Here is a 26853-nt window from a genome sequence, read left to right on the forward strand (position 1 = left end):
CCATCTCAATTGACATAGAAAAAGCATTTGACAAAAAAAAATTTTTTTCCTTCCTAATAGAAACTTTCAACAACCAAAAATAGAAGGGAACTGTCTCAATCATATGAATGGCATGTACCAAAAAAACTATAACATGTTACTTAATGGTGAAATGCTTTCCCCCCTAATATCAGGACAAAAAATATCTTCTATTCAACACTGCACTACAGGTGCTAGCCAGCTCAATAAGACAAGAAAAATAAACATAAGTACAATGACCTCCCCAAAAAATTTTCATTACAAAGGGGAAAAAGTGTAACTTTACAATGGAAAAGTCTGTCAGGCACCATCTAAATAAAGTAATCAAAGTGAATATAATCAGTGATAGGACAAATCAAATTTTCTGCCACCTGATAGAATGCAATGAGATCACAGTACCACTTTTATGATATTATAGCCAAAGACACATAGCATGAATCGAATCATTAGGAATAACCAGACAAACCCAAATTGAGAGGCATTCTATATAATAAATGGCCTGTAATCTTCAAAAGTGACAAGGTCATGAAAATCAAGGAAAGACTAAGGATGGTTCCAGATTGAAGAAAACTTAAGAGACATGAGCACTAGACGTAGTTCATGATTTAAACTAGATTCTTTTGCTATAAAGAACATGATTAAATTTAAATCAAGTATGAGGATTAGATGCTACTAATCTATCAATGTTTATTTCTATTCTCTGTTGCATTGTGGCTGCACAGAATCCCAGATCCACTCAATCAAAATCTACATTTAACAAATCCCCAAGTGATTTATAAACATAGCAATATTTGAAGAGCACTGTTCTCAGGAAACCTTGAATGTAAGCCCAAAGAGACATGAACACGGATAGTTACTGCACCATTATCTGCATAGCAAACAACTGGAAACATAACAAATGACCCTCATAGCATCAGTCAGGTCAGTTATCCTATAGTAACAACAATCTGAAAAATCTCAGTCGCTTAAAACAAAGATTTATAACTTACTCATGTTATACACCCATAACAGGTTGGCAGGGAAGCTCTGCTCATTACAAATATGAACTCAAACACCATCTTTTAAAGCTACCATTTGTCATGACCAGGGGAAAATAAAACTCTGGAGGGACTTACACTAGAAATTAATTGCTAAACCCAAAAGTAACACTCATCACTTCTGCTCACATCTTATTAGCCAAAAAGTTACACAGCCCAAGCGAGCTCAAGAAAATATAATCCTACTATGTGCCAAGAGAAGGATCAGCTAGAGATACTGGTGAACAGCACTTTCTAACAGCCACCAGAACTGTAAGAGGAGATGTGAATTATTCATATAATAGACTACTACAGAGCATTTGGACCTGGAGAGTATTATGCTAAGTGAAATAAGCCAGTCAGAAAAAGATAGTATCACATGATCTCACTCATATGTAGAATCTAATGAACAAAATAGACCCAGAGACATACAAGCATGGAACAGACTGACAAATTTCAGAGGGAAGGTGGGGGGTGGGGGGGAGGGTAAGAGGGGGGAGCAGGAGGGCAATTCGACTTTTAAGGGGGGCCAATTCGAGAATGAGTTATTAACAGTGAATTTTTTGCATTTCTTATGGTTCTAGGGGCCTCATATACAGTATATAAGTATATATTGTGACATATTTATGCATTTCAGTTCTCTATTATATATTATGAAACTTTACTTGCTATATTTTCATATTACTTCATTTTTTTTAACAATTTCTTAGTGATTTCTTCCTCAGTACTTCAACTGTCCTTTTGTCCTTTTATTTTTCTCTTTCATGGATGCCATGATCTTTGGAAGCTTGTTTAGACCAAGTTAATGGCCTTTTAGCCTTCCTCCACGTGAATAGGAGTTCACTTTTTGAATAATAAAAATTATATGTCACAGGGGTGGGCATCAGGATTTTAGAGATTCTTAGGTGGGGCATAACCAAAAAAAAGGTTGGGAACCATTGCTCTAGCCTATCAGCCTACTCCACAGATTTTAGACTCTCCAACCTCCATAGTCATGTGAATCAATTCCTTAAAGTGGCCTCTCACTCTCCCTCTCTATTTACACACACACACACACACACACACACACACACACACAATTGGTTCTGTTACAATGGAGAACACCTGCACCAGAACCAGTAACTATTCTACTATAATACTAAACCAAAGCATGTTTCTCAAACCAACTATCACTAAAACAGTTATAGGTTTTTCCCCTGGAAGACTAGGTCTTCTAAACTCAAACTGAGTACTGTTTCTTATTAAACATAATACATGACAAAATAAATCAGCATACCACTAGTATATGTAAATAAATCTTAGGATAAATCAATAGCTATACAAAAGTCTAGAGAAGATGTTATATGAACTTTATTTTTAAAGGTTATGCGAAATATATACTTTGAAAGTATTCTAAATAATAGAAATTTTAGGTAGCAAAAGATATTCAATATAAAAAAAATCTTACCTTTTAGTTTTCATCTGGTCCCTCAGTTTGCTATACATCTCCAGAACTTGAAAGAGAAGGGGGAAAAGCACACAATCATTATTTAGAGAAAGTGAAACACTAATTAAAGCTAAAGGAATTGCATCAAGAATCCTACTCCATTTCTAGTTCCTCACCTGGAAGACACAGCATTAATTTATCAACAGTGGCAGAAATATTTCTCTGTTGTAGTCGACACTGCTTCAGCTCTTCCATTGCTATTACCAGCTTGGCAAGAGGGGGAAAAAACTGAATTATGCCAATAGCTGTAAATAAAAAGCTTTCAGTCACATTTTTCCACCCTGTGTTCAATTCATCAGAAAATCCCAGGCAGTTTCATAGTAAGACCTGCCAAGTAACTAAAGAACCACCTTTCTCAACCAGTAAAACATTCCTATGTGGTTTCCTTCTTTCTCCTCAAGATACAAGGAAAGGCTAGGTAAAATGAAATCCTAAATTCAGAGGCTATCCAGGGAGAAACAAGAAAATATTCAGATTTTCTCAAACCCTATTCAGATTCTTCATGGTTTATGGTTTCATCTTCTGAAAAAATCCTATATTTCTTCCATCATTGCTAGAGTACTAGAGAAAAGTAACCCTTCCTATGCAACTTCAAATAAGTCTTTAAAATAATCTCAACTAATACTCTATTTCAATAAATAAACCACACACTTAGAAGTTGTGCTTTTCCAAAAATTCCAGTTTAGGGAAGAGTAACTCAATTTTTTTACCCAAAGCTGTTTTAAAGGCTTTGGTCTAATGTCAGACCACAATAAAACTAGAAGAATTTACTCTCTGCAAAATTTAAAATATGTGCCAAACTTTCAAAAAGTACTAATCTATCTACATAGCCTCTTGTAATATTCCCATAGTCATAACTTAAAATGTTATCTGTTTAGATACCATGCAAAAAAGAACAAGAGAAAATGGTCCTGAGTAAGTTATGATCAAGAGCTAATCTTCAACATTATTGGGAGTTAACAATAAATATTAGGCAATAAGTAAGGTACATAATACAAAGAACTAAAATGGACTACATGCAAATCAGAGAGTTTTCGTCCCAGTCTTCCCATTTACTATATAAACTTTAGCAAATCATGTTTTAACTTCCTCATCAATAAAATAGTGATAACAACTGTCCTGACTTTGTCATAAGTCTGTCATGAAGATCAAGTGAGAAAATGGATATAAAATAATGTTGTAAACTGTGATGATTTAATTGATGAGTATATTAATTAAATCTTTTTAACAAGTGTTTATGGAGCATCCACTTAGTTCCAGTCACTATTTAGACAGGTAGAGGGGATATAGCAATATATAAAACAAACAAAAATTCCTGACCTCACGGAGTTTAATTTCTAATGAAAGAAGATAGACCAAAAGAAAAAAAACACAAATATATAAATAAAAATATATAACATCAGAGCGTGATAGATGTAATGGAGAAAAATAAAGCAAGAAAGGTAAAAAGAATACTGGGGTTGAGAGTGAAACTGCAATTTCAAATAAAGTGGCTAGAAAATGCCTCATTACAAAACAGAAAGGTGTGAAGTGAATAAATATTGGGAAAAGAGCATTCCAGCCAGAGGGAACAGCACTGTTCTTATGATGACTACCCAAGTGATTTCAAAACACAACTAAGAAAGGCTACATCCTCTCTCATTAAGCTTTCTACTGGTTGCATTCATTTAATTCAGATAAACATTAGGAGCAGCAACAATAATATCCAAATGCCTCCAATATACGGCTTATGGTCTTACAAGCCACTAAGTCAAGAACATAATCATTAAAAGAGAATGACAGAAAACAGAAAAGGTTTTTTTCAAAAGGTAAACTGGCCTTACTTCCTTTCCCTCATGTTGTAGTTTTCTATTAGTGTCCGTCACTTGATTCTGTGGAGAGAAGACAATTTAAACTCATAAAAACAAACATTTAGGCAACAGTTGGATAAGATCAAAATTTACAATGAAAAGACTGAGAATAAATATTCAGGTAGCTTCGGTATTCCACCACATTTGGGTTTAATGGCATCCTCTTGGTTGAAATTATATCAACTTTTCTACTAAATGTTGCATGGCCTCTTCAACAATGATAAGAAAAATTAAAAAAAAAAAGAAAAGAAAAATTTACTAAGAGGTATGTTCCATTTTGAATATTCCAAACAATACTGTAACAACTAAAAATCATACTTAAATTTTGAAAAGAAAAGAAAAAGGAAGTAGAAAAAATAACCCACACAAAATCTTACCATCTCTACTTTGTGCAAAAAGAACAAATTTTATCATAGATATTCCTCACTTCACTAATGTGTTCCTGGAAGTTAAACTGAACTTTTTAACTCAGGCCAAATTTAACCTATTTATTATCCTAACTTTAAAAAATATTTTAATTTAATTTTTTTGTATCATTAATTGTTGACAGCCCATAATGCTTCCATATTCCCATTTTTCTAAATTAATCTCTCCATCAGATAGTCAAACCTATGTGAACAAGCCTTAAAATTATCTAGAGTTCATAATTTAAAGGAATTGGAACCACTTTTGGGGATATCTACTTTTGAAGACTCAAGTGATATAAAAAATATATAAATACATAGAATAGTAATTTCCTCACCATCTCAGACATTATCAAAACATGAGCAATATTAACTTCTAAAGCTTTCTTTGACAAAGGCTCTCTACCCTTCTACCAGTAACTGCCACTACTTATACTTTTAAGGCATTCCTTTAACCCAGCTTTTCCTATTATGTTCCTTAGAAACACCAAGAAATGTTAGTTATTGGGTACTCTATATTTGCACACAGAGGTGCACACATGCACAAACACACATACACACACAAACACACATACATACACAATATGTATGGGAAATACCACTGAACAGATGAGTTTACTGAGGATTTCTTGAAGCCTTTAATTTAGTACATGCACTGTGAATGCCCAAGAAGGGGATATCATACAGAGTCTTTTCCAAAGTTATTTAGCATAACACCCTTTTATTGAGGATCATATCAAGAAACTAGTTTTTCAGTAACGGACTTTTGAAAACATTGCCCTAAACTATACCTGGACTATCATTTTCAGAGCAGATTACCATATGCACCCTCTTTCAAAGACAAAATGAATTCTGACCTCCTCCAGAAAGTCCTTATAAAGTATAAAACAGAAGCAAGAAATCCTCAAATTCCCTCTTGATTATTTATTTAATAGCACCACATGAGAAACATTTCATTGGCCTGTGAGTTCAACATGAATTAAGAATGTGATGTTTTGGGGGGGGGCGGGGGGCGGAGAAGGGGTAAGAGATCAACCAAAGGACTTGTATGCATGCATGTAAGCATAACCCATGGACACAGACAGGAGGGTGAGGGCATGTGCTAGCAGGTGGGAATGGCCGGGGAGAGGTCAATGGGGGGAAAAGGAGACATACGTAATACTTTAAACAATAAAAAATTTAAATTTTAAAAAAAGAGAGAGTGGGATGTAGCCATCCAAATGCTCTAAGACTACATTAATAAACATGTTGTCTAAAACAGGAGTCAGCAAATTGTTCTTCTAAAGGGGCAGGTAGATAGTCTCTGTTGCAACAACTCTGCTCTGCCATTGTATCAAGAATGCAGCCAAAAACATAAGTGAATGGGCATTGCTATATTCCAATAACTTTAATTACAAAAATATGAGGCAAGCTGGATTTGGCCTGCAAGATACAGTTTGCTGATCTTTGGTCTACAATAAATGAGACAGTAAGTCTTTAAAATCACAGTATGAGAATTACATTCAGATGCCATGTTTTAGGAAAGTCATTGGCAAACTGAAGCATGATTAGCCGTGATAATGTTTGAAGAGGGAGTCAAAGCTACCCACATGAAAAATAGAAAGAGGAATTTTTAGCTGAAATGTTACCAGTGCCCAGGATTCTTTCATTCTCCCAGGATAGAAATGAAAGATCACCAGAGACCAGGGCCTAGTCTGCATTGGTCAGAATCAAACCCAGGTGTCCTACATGAAAGAGGAGATTTCTACCATTTAACCAACCTGGGTTCTTGGAAACTCCCAACACAGAACTCTAGAGAGTTCACCACATAAGTAGGGCTCATTATATATATAGCTCAAGCATACAGGGAAGCAACATTTAGCAGGGGTCCTCAAACTTTTTAAACAGGGGGCCAGTTCACTGTCCCTCAGACCGTTGGAGGGCCGGACTATAGTTTAAAAAAAAAAACTATGAACAAATTCCTATGCACACTGCACATATCTTATTTTGAAGTAAAAAAACAAAACGGGAACAAATACAATATTTGTATTTGCATGTGGCCGCGGGCCGTAGTTTGAGGACCCCTGATTTAAAGGGAGAAAGAGAAATGCTGCTCTCTAAACAAACGCCAGAGAACAGTTTGAAATTAGTGGAGGCAGGAAAGATGATGTGTAAGTATGACATCTAAGTATGTAGGGGCGGAGACTCTTTGGCACTTTCGCAGTTGCATGTCTCATTAGCATGTTAAATCCCCACCCAGGGCGGTGTATTTTTACTATTATAATGAGCATAAGGTCTCGCAATTGATCATTCAGGGGCTTAACTGTATATGCATTAGGGTCAAGAAAATCTCTGCTGGAGAAAGCGATTCCTGGCACTAATTAGGTACAGAGTTTGAGGGGCAACTGATTGAAATTCCAAACTTTTCTAGGAGAGACTCAGCCTGTCTCACAAAGAGGGGGATATATTCTCTTGGAGACACTATATGCTAAACCTGGGCACTATACACTATACTCCATACCTGGACAGCAACTGTCCTTCAAACATCTCAAGACCCATCAGAAAAAAGGTGTTAGCCTAAAAATAGTGCTTACTACTCAAACCAATAAATGGATGTTACTAGAAAATAGAATAAATATTAACTCAGTGCAAGAAAAAGCTTTTAAGCAATGTGAATAAAAATGGGGTAGGATGCCCTGAATGGCAGTGTTATCCCTTTAGAGCAGGTATTCTAGAATAATTTGATTATTTTACCCTAAAGTGGACATCTCATAAAATTCAGCCTTCCATAAATATTACTAAACAGTATCATTGAATCTGCTAGAAAACCTTGTTTACCATATAAAGACAACATTTCTGAGTTTTTTTTTCGTTAAACTCATTACAAGAAATACATTTTATACTGCAGCCCAGTACACAAGTATAGGGAATACACACACACACACACACACACACACAAACTGAAGCAAAATCTTCAAGAAGCTTTGTTTACCTTTACTGCATGTAATACACTTTATTTTCTAGTCTAGTCTAGTCTATTTCAGTCTAGTCTAGTCTATTTCATATCAATTCTTGTTAAGAGCCCTGACCGGTTTGGCTCAGTGGATAGAGCGTCGGCCTGTGGACTCAGGTCAAGGGCATGTACCTTGGTTGCGGGCATATCCCCAACAGGGGGTGTGCAGGAGGCAGCTGATCGATGTTTCTCTCTCATTGATGTTTCTAACTCTCTATTCCTCTCCCTTCCTCTCTGTAAAAAATCAATAAAATATATTTTTTAAAAAAAAGAAGAATATTGATCACGGCCCACTAATTGATTTCATGCAAACCAGATACTAAAACGTATCCATAATAGCCTAACAATGCTTCTGATAAGAAATTACTATTTCAATACTACCCTATATAATAAAAGGCTAATATGCAAATTGTCCCCTCAACCGGGAGTTTGACCAGTTCAACTGGGAGTTCAACCAAAGGGCAGGGCCAGCCGGCCAACCACTCACGACCCCTCCCCTGGCTGATCTGGCCCAATTGGCCCGATCAGGGTGGGCAGGCCGGACCCCACCCATGCATGAATTCGTGTACCAGGCCTCTAGTTTTAACATAACAATGAAAAGTAACTATACTGCCCCTCTAGGATGCAACTTCTCAAGATTCATAATACACAAATACACACATACAGACACACACACATGCTGTGAATCAAAAGAAATAGCAGGCTTCCTATAGAGTAGTTTCTTATCATTGTTATGTTAAAATAGTATTGAACAGTTAATGCTTAACCTTTTCCATTTTCTAAACTCTTTTCTAGAATTCAAGAACCTCTAAATTTCATAGGTTCTTAACCCTAGTTGAATGGATCCCCCTAGAGCAGAGCCTCCAAGGTATACTGCTAAACTGTAATCCCCCCCAATTCTTAGAATGAGTGAGTGCAGCCTAAGCAGCCAAAAAACCTGAACTGGTAGTCCCTAATTCTTGTTTCTCCTCAAGGACATCCTGAATGATTTAAAGGAATTTGCAACTTGAAGGAAAAGATGAGTACCAACCAGCAGTTGGTGAGCGTTATAGGCAATATTCTGTTGCTACCTGCCTACACTTGACTATTTCAGTAACTGAAGACAGAATATCCTGGCACCCAGCATGAGGGGCACAGAGAGTGAAGGGAGAAGTTTGGAATACAAGTGTTCCAGGAACATAAAAAAAAAAAAGACTAAGGTGAGGGTGTGAAGCTGGGGTGGCTGAGTAAGAAGTTTGATAGCTTCATATCCATTCAGGCCAGATTTTGCTGTTAAATTGGCTTTTAAATCACTGTAGCTTTAAAATATAATTTTAAACATTTAATAGTCCACTTTTCCCCTCAATAAAATTGTTTATTTGCTTTTCTTACCAGTGTATTATTTTATACTAGAGGCCTGGTGTGCGAAATTCATGCACTGGGGGGGGGGCGGGGGGCCTCAACCCGACCTGCACCCTCTCACAGTCCAGGAGCCCTCGGAGGATGTCTGACTGATGGCTTAGGCCTGCTCCCTGTGGTGAGCGGGCCTAAGCCGACAGTCGGACATCCTTAGCGCTGCCACAGCGGCCAGGAGCCTCTGCCTCAGCTCCCGCCACTGCAGCAGCTGCCTCTGCCTCGGTGCAGCACCATGGCTTCATCCAGAAGGACGCCCAGAAGGACATCCGGTCTAAATAGCATATTACACTTTTATTATTATAGATGATTTTACACTCACTATCAAGTTCCCTATACCCCAGGTATATCCTTTGGAGACTTTAATTCAAATTCTAATAAGACCAAAACAAAAACAAAAAACAAATAAAGAAAGTATAAAGGTTGGAAAGAAGGAAATAAAGCTCTTATTACTTGCAGATCATATGAGTTTTCTATGTAAACTCAAAAAATGTACATGTAAATTATTAAAAATAATAGAAGAGTTTGGTGAAGTGGTGAGATTTAAAATCAATAAGCAAAGTCAGCTACCCAAGAGAAGTGAAATTGCTAGGCCAGGTACCAAACTAACATGGCTAGCCTCCTTCCTGAACTTAAATCTGTCATATCAAGAAAGAATTCATGCTTTGGTAGAAGACACTCCACAACTATCACTGATTTTTTTTCCCTTTGGCTTAGGTTGCCATGCTGCCAACTTCTATAGCCAGGCCCTGCAATACCATCATTCTACAGGGATGACTTTTATCTAACAAAGAAGTAAATAGATGTCATGAATTTCTGTTTTAAAGAAACTATTACTTATTCTATTACTGGTTTTCATCACATGTAGTCATCCCAAATAAATTTAACTTTAAAAAGTTTTCTTTTTTGGCTAAAAGCCATAATCCCAATTATCCATGTTTCAGTACAAATTCCTTTCTTACTATACAAAAATCCTATTTATAGTAAATATGTAACCTATAATGTAGTCCCTATTCCTTTAATGCTAGTCAAAACCCCAGCACAGGACAGAGAAAAAAAGTCCCTCTTAGAGTGTTCTTACTTTGAGTTTTTGGGCTTCTCCTCTCACTTTCAACAGTTCAGTAATAGAGTCCACAAAACCCTGGTAGTGAAAGTTGCACATTTTCTCAATTTCTCGGTCATGATTGCGGATGCGAGTTTCAAGCTTCTCCATGAATCGTCCATGTTCCTCACCATCATAGACAGACCTTAAAAAAAAAATGGCATGAAGATTACACCAGACTTACTCTAAGAAACAGAAAAAGAATTGCAAACCTAGATGCAAATTTATTTGGAAATCAGATATGAAAGTACATAAACCACAGAGTAATCCAGCTGTATTAATACTGTTTCAATGCTAGATGAGTATTTTTTAGGAAAATCCAAAATTTTGCTTCCTATTCATTCAGAAATATTTAAGTGTTTGAAAGTATTCATCATAGAATTCTCATCATAAAATGAAGAACTGAATTACATGTCCTTTGCACTTTTCTTCCTCAGTTAAATTAATCTAGAAAAACTTAATTTTGGATAAACACAACTTGAAATACTCCATGACTATACCCAAGAAACTGACACTGCTGGAGAACAATCACATAGCTGTGCTGGCTAGACTCAGGTGGGCTCTATCACTACAAATATAAATTGGGCACTTAATAAACATCACTACATAATACTACTAAATTTATCTCCCACCACCACCACCACCAAAAAACAAAAACAAAAAAAGGCACTTTGTATTCTTCAAAATACCTGTCGGTAAAAACCTTGCTTTCTCCTCTCTTTTTTTTTTTTTTTAATATATTTTATTGATTTTTTACAGAGAGGAAGGGAGAGGGATAGAGAGTTAGAAACATCGATGAGAGAGAAACATCAATCAGCTGCCTCCTGCACACTCCCCACCTGGGATGTGCCCGCAACCAAGGTACATGCCCTTGACCGGAATCGAACCTGGGACCCTTGAGTCCACAGGCCGACGCTCTATCCACTGAGCCAAACCGGTCAGGGCTACTTTCTCCTCTCTTCAAATGTCCACCACTCACTCTCAGCTGCTGACCACAGAAAAAAAGTCTTTCCTCTTCTCCAAAATCAACCAACTTACCTGCATCTGTAACTCCTGTTCTGTCCACCCTTCTGTAATGGAAAAGTACTTCAAGCTCTTAACTAGTTAATCCTTGTTGTCTCAAGAACTTGACTCCTGCAATTATTCCCTTTTTCCCTCCCCTGCATCGTGTATTTATCCCACTCTACTAAATCATTCTTAAGGATATATATACACGACTTTACAAAACCTGTCTTTATATTCACAGTTCCCTCCAGGGACCATCTTATTTCTCTGCTCCCCTTCCCAGCAAAACTCCTTTCCACTTCCTCACTCTCAATCTTACTCCATCTAATAGCAGCATTTGCTATGGTTTAACACACTTTTCTTCTTGAAACACTTTTTTCTCTAGACTTCAATGGTACACACTAATGCAGTTTTTATCCTTTCACTGACATGCCTTCTCAATTTCCTTTATGGGCTCCTTCTTCTCTGTTATTTTACTAAATATTCCTAAAATCTCTTCTCCTCTCTATCCTCTATCACCAATCAGTGCCATCTAATCCCATGGCTTTAAAATACCATTCATATAGTGATGACTTCCTACTCCTACTTTATACCTACAATTCAGTGCACTTCCCTGAATATTAGATGCAAGTATTTGGCCACAATTTAACAACTCCAATTGGATTTTAAAAGCCATCTCAAATTTAACACAGGGAAGAAAAAAAAATTAGCCCGGCCAGTGTGGCTCAGTGACTGAGTGTCAACCTATGAACCAGGAGGTCATGATTCAATTCCTGGTCAGGTATATGCCCAGGTTGTGGGCACAATCCCCAGTAGAGGGTGTGCACGAGTCAGCCAATCATTGTTTCTCTCTAATCATTGATGTTTCTATCTTCCTCTCCCTTCTTCTCTGAAATCAATAAAAATATTTTTTTAAATCATCTATCACCAAACTATCTCCACTCCCAAAGCTGTTCCTTCCCCAAATGTCCCCCCACCCACACTCACCCAACCCATCACAGATAATGGCACTATCCAGTTGCCCGAGTCAAAAATACAAATCTAGGAATCACACCTAATTCATCTTTTTCCATCATACATCCCATACTCCCCATACCAATCCATTAAAGTCCTGACAACTCAACATCCAAAACATATCTTAAAACTAACCACATCCCATCATGTCCACTAAAACCCCAGTCCATATCTGCATCATTGCCACACTTAACCAATGCAATAGCTTGCTAAAAGTCTCCATTCTCCATTCTTCATGTCCCCCACTCCCTACCTGCATGCACACACTCTACACACAGCAGTTAAAACAATAATTCAGATGTTATCCCCCTGCTTAAATTTCTCCCATGGCCTCTCTTTTCAAAGAGAAAAAAATCTTAAACCCTTACCATGGTCTACGGGAGTCTACATAATCTATCTAGCCTTTATCTTTCTAACCTCATTTCTCTCTTCTCTCTAGTTCCCTACCATTGACCTTCCAACTTACCTCAAATAAGCATAAACCTTTCCCCTTAAAAAAAAAAAAGGTAAAGAAAGGTTTCCATGTAAAGATATCAAAATCCCTTGCATTTGAAGAAGAGGAAAAACCACTAAAAACTTATCAATCTAAATGGCATAAGCAGACATTATTCAATATTAGATAACTTGGTTTCAAATTCAATTGTATCTTGAACCAGTAATGCTTCTAAGTAGCAAGTCTATTTCCTTTTACTATATAAAACTTCTGTTCATTTTTCCCTCCCAAAGGTCTACATTAATATTACAAAAGATAACCTCAAGAAGAAAATCCCAAAGTTAAGAAATTTATAACATGTGAATAATGACTCCCCACCTCCTTGAACTTCCTATAAAAAATATATATAAATCAAAGAAAGAAAAGATGGATTTTAACTACCTGGTTGTGTGGCCAACCTGTTAATCTTTCTTTTAGAAAATAGGAAGTAATCACTTACATATTCCCTGAAGTATCAGCCCAACTCTAAATTCACTTCCACTTTCAAGTTCAGTCAATAATTATGTGCATCATACATTATTAATAAAAACAATCATACATTTTCAGAATAGCCTAGACAGGTAGTTCAAAGCAAGTTAATGAATTTTCTCTACCCCATCACTAGCCCCTGCCTATTTCTCCTATATTAGGACCTTTATGATTCTAATACTCTCTTTAATTAATAATAACGTTGAATAACACGAAAGGTTTATAGTGTGTCTTCATACAGAATAGCTTGAGAATTTTAGAAGTTAGAATAAAATGTAATACCCATATGTTCAAAACAGGGGTTTGGGACTATGTTTAATAAACGTGTGTTCCATGAGTATGCATCAGGAAATCCACAATTTCCAGATTTTATGTTAATTTTGTGTGCACAGGCAGAGGCACATATATGAGGTCACTGGTTCGATTCCTGGAAAGGGCACATGCCCAACTTTCATCCCGATCCCCAGTTGGGGGTGGGCAGGAGGCAGCCGATCGATGTTGATGTTTCTTTCTCATATATGTTTCTTTTTTTTCAATCTGTTTTTTTAATGTATCTTTATTTCAGAGAGGAAGGGAGGCGAGAGATAGAAACATCAATGATAAGAGAGAATTATTGCTTGGCTGCCTCCTGTACGCCCCCTCCCCGCCCCCACTGGGGATCAAGCCTACAACCCAGGCAATGTGCCAGAACCTAGTTCATAGACTGATGCTCAACCACTGAGCCATGCCGGGTGGATACTCATCGATGTTTCACTCTCTACCTCTCCCTTACTCTCTCAATCAATTAAAAAAAAAAAAAGATGAAAGCTTTAAAAAAATTTATTTTAATAAAATGGAAGGTGATTTTTTAAGCCACTAATTTAAAGTTCTTGTTTCTAGTTGCCTACCATAGAAAAAGGCAATTATTGATCACTACCTAATAGTTCACCTTGAATCAACATTTCAAGTATATACACAGCTTTACTGAGTGCAAATCAGCATAACTATCTGATAGAAAATGCTAAAAACAAAAATAAAAAGTCTTAAATTCTGGAAAGGTCATAGACCTATAAAATTTAACCTAATATTGGTAGTCAACACTGTACTTGAACAAAGTAGTTTGCCCCCTCCACCCCGCCCTCACCCCAACAGTAACTTAGAGAAAGACTGCCATCTAGTGATGGCCTGTTTCTAACATTCTGTGAAACTTAAACTTGATGTGGCCAAGTCCAAGGGAATGCTCAAAAATTGAAAAGTTATATTCTATACTCCTGCTGGCTAAAGAATTATAACTAGTTATTAAATTGCATTTTATATAAAGTACTCTAATATTTACATTTCCGATAGAAAACAGAATTTTTTTTAAATATATTTTATTGATTTTTTACAGAGAGGAAGGGAGAGGGATAGAGAGTTAGAAACATCGACGAGAGAGAAACATCAATCAGCTGCCTCCTGCACACCCCCCAATGGGGATGTGCCTGCAACCAAGGTACATGCCCCTGACCGGAATCGAACCTGGGACCCTTCAGTCCGCAGGCCGACCCACTGAGCCAAACCAGTCAGGGCAGAAAACAGAATTTTGAGAATAAGGTCATGTGCTTTTGACATGTCCTGGTGTGCCAGAGTTAAATAAGACTATGAAATAAATGGCATCACTGGTTAAATTATTTGTGATAACCCAAAGAATATCCAAGTACCTAGTAAAAGATAAACAAGAAGAAATTCTTGGAAATTAACTTATTATGGGCTATATTTTGACTCAACTATATAAATGCTGCCTTATAAAGTGAATGTTTTATCCTAGGGTCTATATCTGACGCATACCTCTGAACATCCCACCAAGACTTCATGTACATATTAAGAGAGGTTTTAACTTATAAAATGGCACTTCAGGCATTGTATCCAACAGATATCTATCATTGCCCATTATAAGATTATGTCACTTGCTAGAGCCTACATTAGCTCAAATACGTTTGTCATAAGATAAAAATAAATAATATTATGAGCATATGGAATCTCATTTAAATCCCATGCATCTTATAAATTAGACATTATTCCCATTTTATAAATAAGGAACCTGAAGCTCAAGAAGATTAAGTATCCTGCCAAATTCACACATCTAGAAAGTGTCCTCTGGAGTACATCAGTCTGTCCCCTTTCAGAACAAGGAAAGCAAAAAAGTCAGATGGACCCCTAGAATTGAAAGAGGTCTTGAAGATGGAATACAAAGCTCTTATTGTGCAATGGAGAAAACTGAGGCCAAGAAAAGTTAAATCTCTTAATCAAAATTATATTGCTTGTTACTGATATATCTGAACATGACTCCCAAAGAAAATACAACTAGGAAAAGCTAATGCAATATGAAGCCTGACCCAAAGCTAAGTGTTAGAAAGAGAGAGAGAGAGAGAGAGAGAGAGAGAGAGAGAGAGAGAGAGAGACTGACTTCTACTTCAAGATGAGCAAATTGCCTTTTAGTTACATCTGTTTATACAACAGCTATTCCATTATTCTTCCTCTCGGAAGAGTTCCAATTTGCTCTGGTAATCTCCTTATGGGGAGACACTGTGTCTTGCCTATTTTATCTCCAGCATCTAGCACAGAGCCTGGCACAAAGGAGATCCTCCACGGATGTGAAGATGGAGAAAAAGAAGGAAGGGCAGGAGACTTAACTAATGTGCGCTTCTGACTGCATTCTCAGAGACAGATGCAAAAGAAAATCACATCAAAGTTTATCTGTTGAGATGTTTTCAGAACCAAAAACTTCAAGATACAAAAGACTGAATAATTTGCTTTTTGGTTTTGATTAATTGAAGAAAAAATTCCAGAGTTTACTGTGGTCTTTTCTTTTTCATATATATGTTTTTTAACTTCTGTCATCGTTTTAGTCCTGGAACATTTTCTTCTCATTAAGCTCCATAAAAGCATCATTGGTATTTTTGTTTACTGCAAAAGTTACAAATAAAGTTGGAAACCAGACTTGAACATGATGTTGAAAGATAAATTGCAGAAGGTCAATAAAAGTTAAAAGCCCCTTCCTTACTGCAGTTTGTCTATCAATGTAATTCAGACCTTACTATGGTAATGTGAATGCTGTAAGCACATAAAAGTGAAAGTAGATCACTGCATATCATCGATGATAGGGGAACAGGTGTTAGTTAATGAAATCTAAGTTGTAGACTAGAGCCAAATGATTTTGTATTGCTATAGGTGACCAAATACATTCATTCAAATCCTTTTTCACCTTTGCAGATACCAAAATACCCAACTGACTTCACCAAGATAGCCCATGCAACCAAAATAATGCTGTGATGGAGATCTCCCTCAAGGCAGAAAGGGAACCCCACATTTCTAGAATGGCTATTTTCAGAGGGACAAAAGCAGAGTGGAGAAGTTTCAACTGGCACCTAGCCAAAGAGCCTACTAAACGCCTGGTATTGGTTAAATGTAAAGGAAAGTAGAGAAGGGGACTTGTCATAAACTATCACTCAAATCAATAATAAATTATTAGGAAATAAACTAATGAAAGCAAGGAAACTTCAAATTAAGGATATAGAGCAGGGGTCCTCAAACTATGGCCCGCGGGCCACATGCAAATACAAATATTGTATTTGTTCCCGTTTTGTTTTTTTACTTCAAAATAAGATATGTGCAGTGTGCATAGGAATTTGTTCATAGTTTTTTTTTAAACTATAGTCCGGCCCTCCAACGGTCTGAGGGACAGTGAACTGGCCCCCTGTTTAAAAAGTTTGAGGACCCCTGATATAGAGACTGCCATAACCATGATAGTGTCACATGGTTAGAACAATTAATCACCCTAAGTAACTGAAGACACAACACCTGTTAAGTGGCTTCACTTTGTCCTCTGTATCAATTTGAGTTAAAGTGCAATAAGACCTTATTCCATTGCAGCGTTCAGTGCTGGTCATGAAATCTGGCAGCTAAAAGTAGGATTATGGATGTTGCTGCCAAATAAAAATAATCCATCTACAACCTGATGATTCCCATTGAATCTAACCTGGGAAACACTGCATGGAATTCAAAGTGTCAAGTTTAACACTGAGACATGAAAAGTTGGGGCTAAATGAAACTACTGATTCACTTAATATCTATCACCAACATTCCAATATACAAATCTATCTATATCTCTATCTACCCTTATACTTGTGCCTTACTATTTCAATGAAATAAATATCCCACCTCAATATAAGACTAATCCTATATTCTAAATATCTCATTTATCCTCTATCCAGGAATGTTATTACTCCATCAATACTTTTTTTAATTTCTGTACCTTCAAATGTTTCATCTCTATTACCTTAAAAAAACAACACAGCTCTTTTTTTCCTTTTTTTTTAAAAAAGGTACTATTAAATTTAAATCTTTATTCTAATAATTTTCCTCTGGTGTCATAGCTCTCTCTCTCTCTCTCTCTCTCTCTCTCTCTCGCACGTGCACGCGCGCACACACACATCTTTCTGTTCTCTCTCTCTTTCACAGTTAAGATTCTTAAAAGAGCAATCTACACTCACTGCCTCCATTTCCTCAAATTGGACTTGCTCTTCAACCCTGGGTAACCTGTTTCTTTCCCACATCATGCCAATAAACCAATTTTGGCTAAAGTCTTTCCCACATCATGCCAATAAACCAATTTTGGCTAAAGTCAATAAAAGCCTGCTAATTGTCAAATCAAATATTCAATCTTCAGTTCATCATTTACTTGACTCCTCTTTTGTATGTGCCAACAGCTAACCATTACTTCTTTCTTAAATCTCTACTCCCAGAGCTTCCATTTATATTCCTTCTCAGTCTCCAATAAATCTTCTTCCTTCATATCCTTTCACGCCTCATACATACTCACTCAGAGATATCAATATTTCAGCTTTCATTAGTAATTAGATATCTTTGCTTCTCAAAACAATAACACCAGGGCATATCTCTGCCAAATCCTATAAGCTTCAATATCTAACCACCATTCATCTCAAAAACATCTCAACTGCATGTCAGAAGTTGAAATCATTCATTAGCTTTCTACTCAAACCTGTACTTCCCTCCTACATTCACCATCTCAAGTACCACCAACTACCGAGTTATTCAAACTATGCAATAGTTTGTAAGAAATATATAAGTTAACCTTCATTCTTCACTCCCTATCTCACACCTCAATCCAATTATTCAGCAAGACCTACCAATTCTAATTCCACAAGGTCTCTTCTGTGCTATTCTTCCTCCCTATCCTCCCCTGCCTTGGCTCATTATCTCTCTTTGTACAACTCTTTTCACCTTTCTTCTTATTTCCCTAACAATCCACCTTCAATACTTCTTTCACAGTAATCTCCTTTAAATTAAATCGTGATCATAAAAAACACACACACACACACACATACATACACACACGGCCACACACACACACACCACTTTAGAATTAAGTCCTGCCTCAGGATCAAGTCCAAAGTCCCTAGTTTAGAAGACCCTTACATGTACCAATTTATCTCTGAATGCTCCCCACATTCAGTCTACAACTCTACCTCAAGTTCCTTGAGTGTACTATATCCCTCTGCCCAGAATCTCCTCACTAACACTATATCTGGAAAATTCTTACTCATCCTTCAATATCCAAATCAAAACTCACTCCTATAAAACCTCCCTCCTTAGGACAACTACTATACACTGAGAAGCTACCCCTCCTTACCAACAAGGTAGAACCTAAGAAACTGTTTGCAAACCAGAGAGAGTTGAAGTTTGCACTCTTTGGAGGCATTTACAGCAAACAGCATCATGAGTCATTCTTTGAATATTCATATTGAAAAATACTTTTTCCTATTTAGTGATATACTGATATTAGGCATCTTTTCCCAAAAGAGGCCAATTTCATCTACAATAAAAATATTTTGCCAATTTAAAAAAATATATATTTTGCAGTATGTAATAGTCTAGTTTTTTTAGGAGTATATTTTAAAATTATGTTTAAAAATGAATAAACAAAATCTGTTGAAGCACCTAGCCCTTTCTTGATAAAAAGTGATACAAGTATAGTAACCCTTAACAGCCATAGTATTCTCATTTACCACCTGGCCCTCACTTTAACACTGTACAGATTTGAACTGGCCTTGAACCTATGAAACCATGTGTGGTTTGAAGTAAATTTCACTAGAAATACTATCATCCTATTTTACATAAAGTTCATGAACAAATGCCTAGTATTATTCCAGAAATGAATAGGCACCACCACTAATGACTTTTACTGGTGGAAAGCTGAGTTTATATTCTTTTGTTTTGAAATTTTTTTTGTTCATATTTTTGAAAGGGTACTACACTGAGCACTCTACACTGTAAAGATTTATTTACATGTATATCTTCCCTACAGGACCATGAATTCCTTGAGGATCTACACCTGGAACAATGCCTGTGTCCCACAGAGAAGGCATTATAAAATGACAAAGAGCTAAAACAGTGCTCAAAAATGTTTCAACATTTAAATCTTCTCCAAAGACAAGCACTAGAGTTAATAATAAACATTCTTACCTAAAAAGTAAATTTAAGTTCTAGCAGTGCAAAAAAAAAAATGGTACTTCAGCTAAATGCTAAATAGAAAGAGAATAAGAGAAATAAAAGGTAGAACTTAAAAGGTTCAAGAAAACCTATTGTAGAAGAGAAGTGTCTGGGAATAATTTATTTCCCTAGCTCTCCTCTAACCTCCTCTGGAAGCTAGAAGAAAGAAGACGATTAAACTGCAACAAGACCTGGCTCTGAAGTGAATGGGTTTCTCTGGGCCTTGCTGCCAATAGAAGGGGGAGGGTGACAGCAGTCCCTAAGGGCTTTTAGAAAAAAATTGATTCCAGGTGGAAATTTTTTATGGTACTGTGTAAGCCTGGAGCCATTTTTTGCTTTCCTTCTCAACTACTGATGATTAAACCATAGGCAATCAAGCTGCAACAAAGGAAACAGGTAACTCCCAAACATCATGGTTATATGCTCCTTACCAACCTAACTCTCAAAGGAGAGAAAAAATTTATTGACAAAGTCTTTTTTTTCTTTTTTAAGGGGAAAGGTGGGAAAGTCTGTTAAAGATTTGTATTTGGTAGAACACAAAAATAGTCAAGAACTCTATATCATATTGATAAACATCAGTCCCATACTAAGACTAGACACTGTAATATACAGTCATGGAGAGCCAATCAATGCTAAATGTCCTATTACTTACCAAATTTTCATTATTTTGACCTGGATTAAGTGTTCTATTAAATGGTTATCATAGAGTGAAATCCTACCACACACCATGTGGGACAGCTAAGTCGATTTATACTGATCATCGTTCTGAAAAAAGTTGGAGGTGTATGTCTGAGTTTTCAATCATGGCTCAATTATAGGAGAAGGGGTTACTTATAGTACCAACTCCTAAGAAAAGCACAGAAGTAAAAACTAAAAGCGTTTCCCTTAAGATCAGGAACAAGACAGGGAGGTCCGCTTTCACCACTCTTATTCAACATAGTACTAGAAGTCCTAGACACTGATCAGACAAGAGGAAGAAATAAAAGGCATCCAAACTGGAAAGGAAGAAATAAAACTGTCATTATTTGCAGATGACATGATATTGTATATAGAAAACCCTAAAGACTCCACCAAAAAACCATTAGATCTAATAAATGAATTTGGCAGAGTACTAGAACACAAAATTAATACCCAGAAATTGGTGGGACACATATGGGAACTAATCAATTGATGTATCTGTCTCACACCAATGTTTCTCTCTCTGTGTGTCTCTCTCCCTCTCCCTCCCTACTTTTTACTCTCTCAAAGATGTCAATGGAAAAAATATCCTCGGGTGAGGATTAACAATAACAACAAAACAATAATCATAATAATAATAATAATAATAACAAAGGTGGAAGGATCACAATACTGAATATCAAACTACATTACAAAGCCACTGTAACCAAAACAGCCTGGTACTGACACAAGAACAGGCATATAGATCAATGAATAGAACAGAGAGCCCAGATATCAACCTATGCCTCTAGGGCTAATTAATATTTGAAAGAGGAGGCAAGAGCATACAATGGAGTAAAAACAGTCTCTTTAATAAATGGTGTTGGGAAAATTGGACAGGTACATGAAAAAAAATGAAACTAGACCACCAATTTACATCATACACAAGAATAAACTCAAAATGGATAAAAGACTTAAATATAAATCATGAAACCATAAAAATCCTAGAAGGGCCTGGCCCACATGGCTCAGTGGTTGAGCATCCACCTATAATCAGGAGGTCATAATTCGATTCCTGGTCAGGGCACATGCCCAGGTTGTGGGCTCAATCCCCAGTGGGGGACATGCAGGAGGCAGCCAATCAATGATTTTCTCTCATCATTAACGTTTCTCTCTCTCCCTTCCTCTCTGAAATTAATTTTTTTTTAAAAGAAATTTAATCCTAGAAGAAAACATAGAAAATAAAATCTCAGACATCTTGGGTAGCAATAATTTTACCGATATATCTCCTAGGGCAAGGAAAACTAATGAAAAAATAAACAAATGGGACTACGTCAAACTAAAAAGCTTCCACACAGCAAAAACAACCATCTACAAAATGAAAAGGGAATCCGCTGTATGGGAAAACATGTTTGCCAATGATACATATGATAAGGGTTTAATTTTCAAAATATATAAAGAACTTGTACAGCTCAACACCAGGAAGACAAACAATTCAATTAAAAAATGGGCAAAGGACCTGAATAGACACTTCTCTAAAGAAGACATACAGATGGCCAATAGACCTAAATCATCAGAGAGATGCAAATTCAAACTACAATGAGGTATCACTTCACACCTGCCAGAATGGCTACCATCAATAAATCAATAAACAACAAGTGCTGGCAAGGATGAGGAGAAAAGGGAACCCTTGTGCACTGTTGGTGAGAATGCAGACTGGTACAGCCATTCTGGAAAAGAGTATGGAATTTCCTTAAAAAATTAAAAATGGAACTACCTTTTGATCCAGCAATCCCACTTCTGGGAATATATCCTAAAAATACCAAAACATCAATCAGAAAGAATATATGTACCCCTATGTTCATAGCAGCGTTATTTACAATAAACTAGCTCTGGAGACAGTCGAAGTGCCCAACAGTAGATGAGTGGATAAAAAAGCTGTGGGAGCCCGGCTGGCATGGCTCAGTGGTTGAGCATCAACCTATGAACCAGGAGTTCACCGTTTCGATTCCCAGTCAGGGCATATGCCCGGGTTGTGGGCTTGATCCCCAGTGTGGGGGCGTGCAGGAGGCAGCCGATCAATGATTCTCTCTCATCATTGATGTTTCTCTCTCTTCCTTTCCCTTCCTCTCTGAAATCAATAAAAAAAAATACATATATATATATATATATATATATATATATATATATATATATATATATAAAGCTATGGTACATTTACACAATGGAATACTATGAGGCTGTAAAAAAGAAGGATCTCTTACCCTCTGCAACAGCATGGAGGGACCTGGAGAGTATTAAGCTAAGCGAAATAAACCAGTCTGAGGAAGACAAATACCATATGATCTCACTTATATGTGGAATGTAATGACCAAAATAAACTGATGAACAAAACAGAACCAGAGGCATGGATACATGGAACAATCTGACAGAGATCAGAGGGAGGGTGGTGGGGGGAATAGATAAAAAAAAAAAAGGTGAAGAGAGTAGCCAAAGAACATATATACATAGCCCATGGACAAAGACAACAGAGTGGTGAAGGCTAAGGGAGGGGTAGCGGGGGCTGATGGACATCTGTAATGCTGTCAACAATCAAATAAGTAAATAAATAAACAAATAAATAAATAAGATATGACTTTTTTAAGCGAAAAAACAAAAAAATAAAAGCATAGAAAACTAGAGGCCAATTATTCAACGACCTAGAAATTTAACCTAGGATATCTTACTATACCAATATCAAATTAAAGGATAAATCCAGCTCAACATTATAAAGTAATACCAAAAGTAATAAACATTTTAGAAATATGTACCAAGTTCTGCCTTTTGAACAATTTACATACATTAATTCACTTATTTTTCAAAGATAATCCCATTGGGATACTTATCATTATCTTCATTTCACACATGAAGCAACCTTTCTGATATTGCTAGTACACAGAAACATTTACCTTCCCCAGGTTGCTAGTTATATCAAGGATAAGATGAAAGAAAAAGGATGAGGGAAGAAAAAGGTAGATGAGAATAAGAGAAAGAGAGAAGAAACACCAAAATAATACAAATAACCATGTTTAGATAATGTAATTGTGACATTTTTCTTTCTACTTTTCCATAACTTCATATTTTATTTAAATAAACATTCATTGCTTTCATAATTAAAAGAAGAAATGTATCTAAAAGAGTCTATGATACTACCTGGTTTATAGTACATGCTCAATAAAATATTAATTGAAATAAGAACCAAATAAGAACAAACATTTTGGGACACCTTGAGGTATAATCTATATATATAAAAGCCTAAGCTATGACATGCACTGACCACCAGGGGCAAACACTCAACGCAGGAGCTGCCCCCTGGTGGTCAGTGAGCTCCCACAGCCAACCTCCCCCAGCTGGCCAACCTCCTGCAATCCCTCCCCCAGGCCCCCAGGCTGGGACAGGGAACCAAGGGTGGTTGGCAGCGGACGCACGCAGCCCCTTTCCCAGGGGGGCTGGCGGCCAGCCTCCCGTGCCCCATTCCTCCCCCTGGCCGGCAGGCCCCCAATCGGCCTGCCACATTTGTTTACAGATAGTATAGACTAGACCAGGGGTGGGCAAACTTTTTGACTCGAGGGCCACAATGGGTTCTTAAACTGGACCGGAGGGCCGGAACAAAAGCATGGATGGAGTGTTTGTGTGAACTAATATAAATTCAAAGTAAACATCATTACATAAAAGGGTACGGTCTTTTTTTTTTTTTAGTTTTATTCATTTCAAATGGGCCCGGATCCCGGCCCGCGGGCCGTAGTTTGCCCACGGCTGGACTAGACCATTTTAAAGATCTCTCTTCAATACAAAAATGTACAGAAAAAAAGAAACCTCAGAGATGATCCAGCCCAAACTCACACACATTCAATTTTTTCTAGATATCACTATCACATATCTATCCAGCTTCTGCTGAAACATCCCTAGTAAAAGAAAATTCATTACAGGGCAAGTAATCCCATTTCAACAGCTGTTACAAAGTTCTTATACAAAAATGAAATTTGCCTTCCTATAATTTTCACCATTTATCTTATTTGTGCCCTCAGAGGATCACAGAGAACAAGGCCTTGATCCTTCCCTTCCCTTCTCCAGACTAAAGAATCCCAAATTATTCAACTATTCCATATATAAACAGCCTTTCAATACAGGTTTTTACCCTCTGGAGACATTCCAGTAGTCAACATTCTTCTTAAAGTGTAACAATACAGGCAGTATGTACAGTGGTCAAGAGCACAGCCTTCAATGCCAGGCTTCCTAGATTCAAGTCTAGGTTCTGCTACTTATTAATTGTGTGACCTAGGGCGAGTTATTAAACTTTATACTTCAGTTTCCATATCTGTAAGATGCAGAGAATAATAGCAACCACTTCAGACAGTTGTGTAAAGATTAAATGGCACAATATAAGTAAGCATTCAAACAATGCCTAGCACACAAAAAGCATGCTGTAAGTATCAGCAATTTTAAAATTGAGGATGGTCAAACTAGGAAAATACACATCTCCTTTAACTTTGTTACTCAGCTTCTACTACAAAAGCCTAACAATAATGCTTTAGCAGTTTTGACAGTCACATTGTGTTGTACATTGAGCTTAAAAATCACATAAAATCTTTTGATTATTTATTGCTATACTCATTCAGTTGATATTCTGAATCTACAACTCATTACCTATTACAAGTATAGTCCATTTTTTCCAGACTTTTGAGATCTTTTGAGACCATGATTTTGTCATTCAACCATCCATTTTCATGTTTCCCTTTGTTAGATATATATGTTCACAAACGAAAACTCACGATGGGGAAGGGCAGGAACCCAAGCAACCCTACAGGATCTGAGGAAAAAGAACCCTGGAAAACACCAACATATAAAACTGTGAGATTCCCTGGTTCCATTTTAAGTGGAAAGGAGGGACTATTAATCACATAACGTCAAGTAGAGAGCTTGAAAAAGTTAATGTTCGGTCTTTTAAAAAAAAAAAAGTCCAGAATATAGAAGAAGTCACTACCCCACTTCCTTCAGCCAACATTCAGCCCCCCAACTGTGTCCAACTTGGAGAGACTTTGCCATGAGCCAAAGCTTTTAAGGTCCCTCCTTTTTGAAGGCACAGTGGAAACAATTCCCAAGAACAAAGAAGTTGCGTCAGCAAGCTCTCTGCTCTTTCAAGTTGGAAGGACAGTTGATTCACACCATGTGTCAGAGAGAAACACCAGTTAGGACCAAGTGAGATAAATTTTAGGCCTCCTGAGCTGTTAAATATTAAACTGTAATAAGTCATCTTTACAGCAAATTATAAAAATATTATGTTTACTCTTCCTCTCATCTGCTCCTTCCCTTGAAAAGAAATTCTAAGACAATTCATAATTCCAAGCTCACATATATTCCATCAAGAAATCATTTTAAAATGTTAGCATCTAGAACGAATGATCTGGATCCTACTCCCAAAACAATGGCCTGGCATTTCACAATCAGCCCTGCTATACAGTCCTCTGTGTTCCAAGACAGAATTATTTCAGTGATGGTCATGGTCTTTAGTTAAATTAAGACCTCACATCTGTCATTAGCTGTTGCTACATGGAGTCATTTTAATGTCCTCTCTAGTCAATAATTTTACTTTACATGTAGACCAAGAAATCAAATATACATTCAACTACATAACTGATACTAAAGTGATTTTATTTTTAATACTCTGGAAGATAAAAATAAAATCTGACACTGCCTTTACCTATATGAATTTATTTGGAAAAATGGTCCTAAAACAATAAAAATTAACAAAATAAGTGATACCAAAACTCAAACCATAAAATTAGAATTTGGAAGGGACTAGCTTAACATGTTAAGAGACATCTTTCTGAAAGACAGGTTACTAAAACTGCATGACTGTTTCCATATACAGAATTAAGGAATTACAATGGGTAACTGTGAGGAAAGCTTTGCCTTCCTTTCAGAAATAACTCTATGATTAAAACTTAAAATTTGTTAGATCTCTAGTGCATATTTTCAGGTAGTCTTGAGGTCTTAAGGAAATAAACATTAGAATTCAGTATCCACCTCAGAGAAGGGGCCCCAATCATCACTCCAGGATCTTTGGAAAATGTGGAGGACTATACCATAAAGCAGTACTGAACCCAGGCAACCACAGCCCTGCCAAAGCCAGACGCTAATTTAGCCAGCTCTGTGCTGCTTGGATTAAGATCATTCATTGCCACTCTATCTGCCCCACAAAAAGCAGAGGGTGGAGAGGCTGGATAAACCTCCACTTTTTTTTTTTTTTAAGGAAGAAACTGAGGAAGTGTTGCAGGTACATATGGACAATGGTAGACTGCCCACAGCTGCCCCCATTCTATTTTATTGATTGACTGATTGATTGATTTTGATAGAGAGAGATGAAGGGAGAGGGAGAGAGAGAA

The 26853-nt window shown here is 36.9% G+C and overlaps 1 protein-coding gene across 4 annotated transcripts in view; it reads right to left on the reverse strand.

Moving 5' to 3' along the window:
• The window catches only part of EXOC6B (exocyst complex component 6B), a 477149-nt gene that overhangs the window by 415498 nt on the left and 34798 nt on the right, over window positions 1–26853 (reverse strand). For 2 of the 4 annotated variants that reach the window (XM_023760613.1, XM_006096760.3), the window contains exons 2-5: window positions 10240–10405; window positions 4344–4391; window positions 2637–2727; window positions 2482–2527 (exon numbers count right to left, since the gene is read on the reverse strand). In XM_023760613.1, coding sequence (XP_023616381.1) covers window positions 2482–2527; window positions 2637–2727; window positions 4344–4391; window positions 10240–10405 — 351 coding nt within the window. Of the gene's footprint in view, window positions 1–2481; window positions 2528–2636; window positions 2766–4343; window positions 4392–10239; window positions 10406–26853 lie in introns of those variants that run through there. The other 2 variants (XM_023760614.1, XM_023760615.1) reach the window with 2 other exon arrangements.

This window comes from Myotis lucifugus, unplaced genomic scaffold, assembly GCF_000147115.1.
Source record: "Myotis lucifugus unplaced genomic scaffold, Myoluc2.0 scaffold_186, whole genome shotgun sequence".
NCBI lineage: Eukaryota > Metazoa > Chordata > Mammalia > Chiroptera > Vespertilionidae > Myotis > Myotis lucifugus.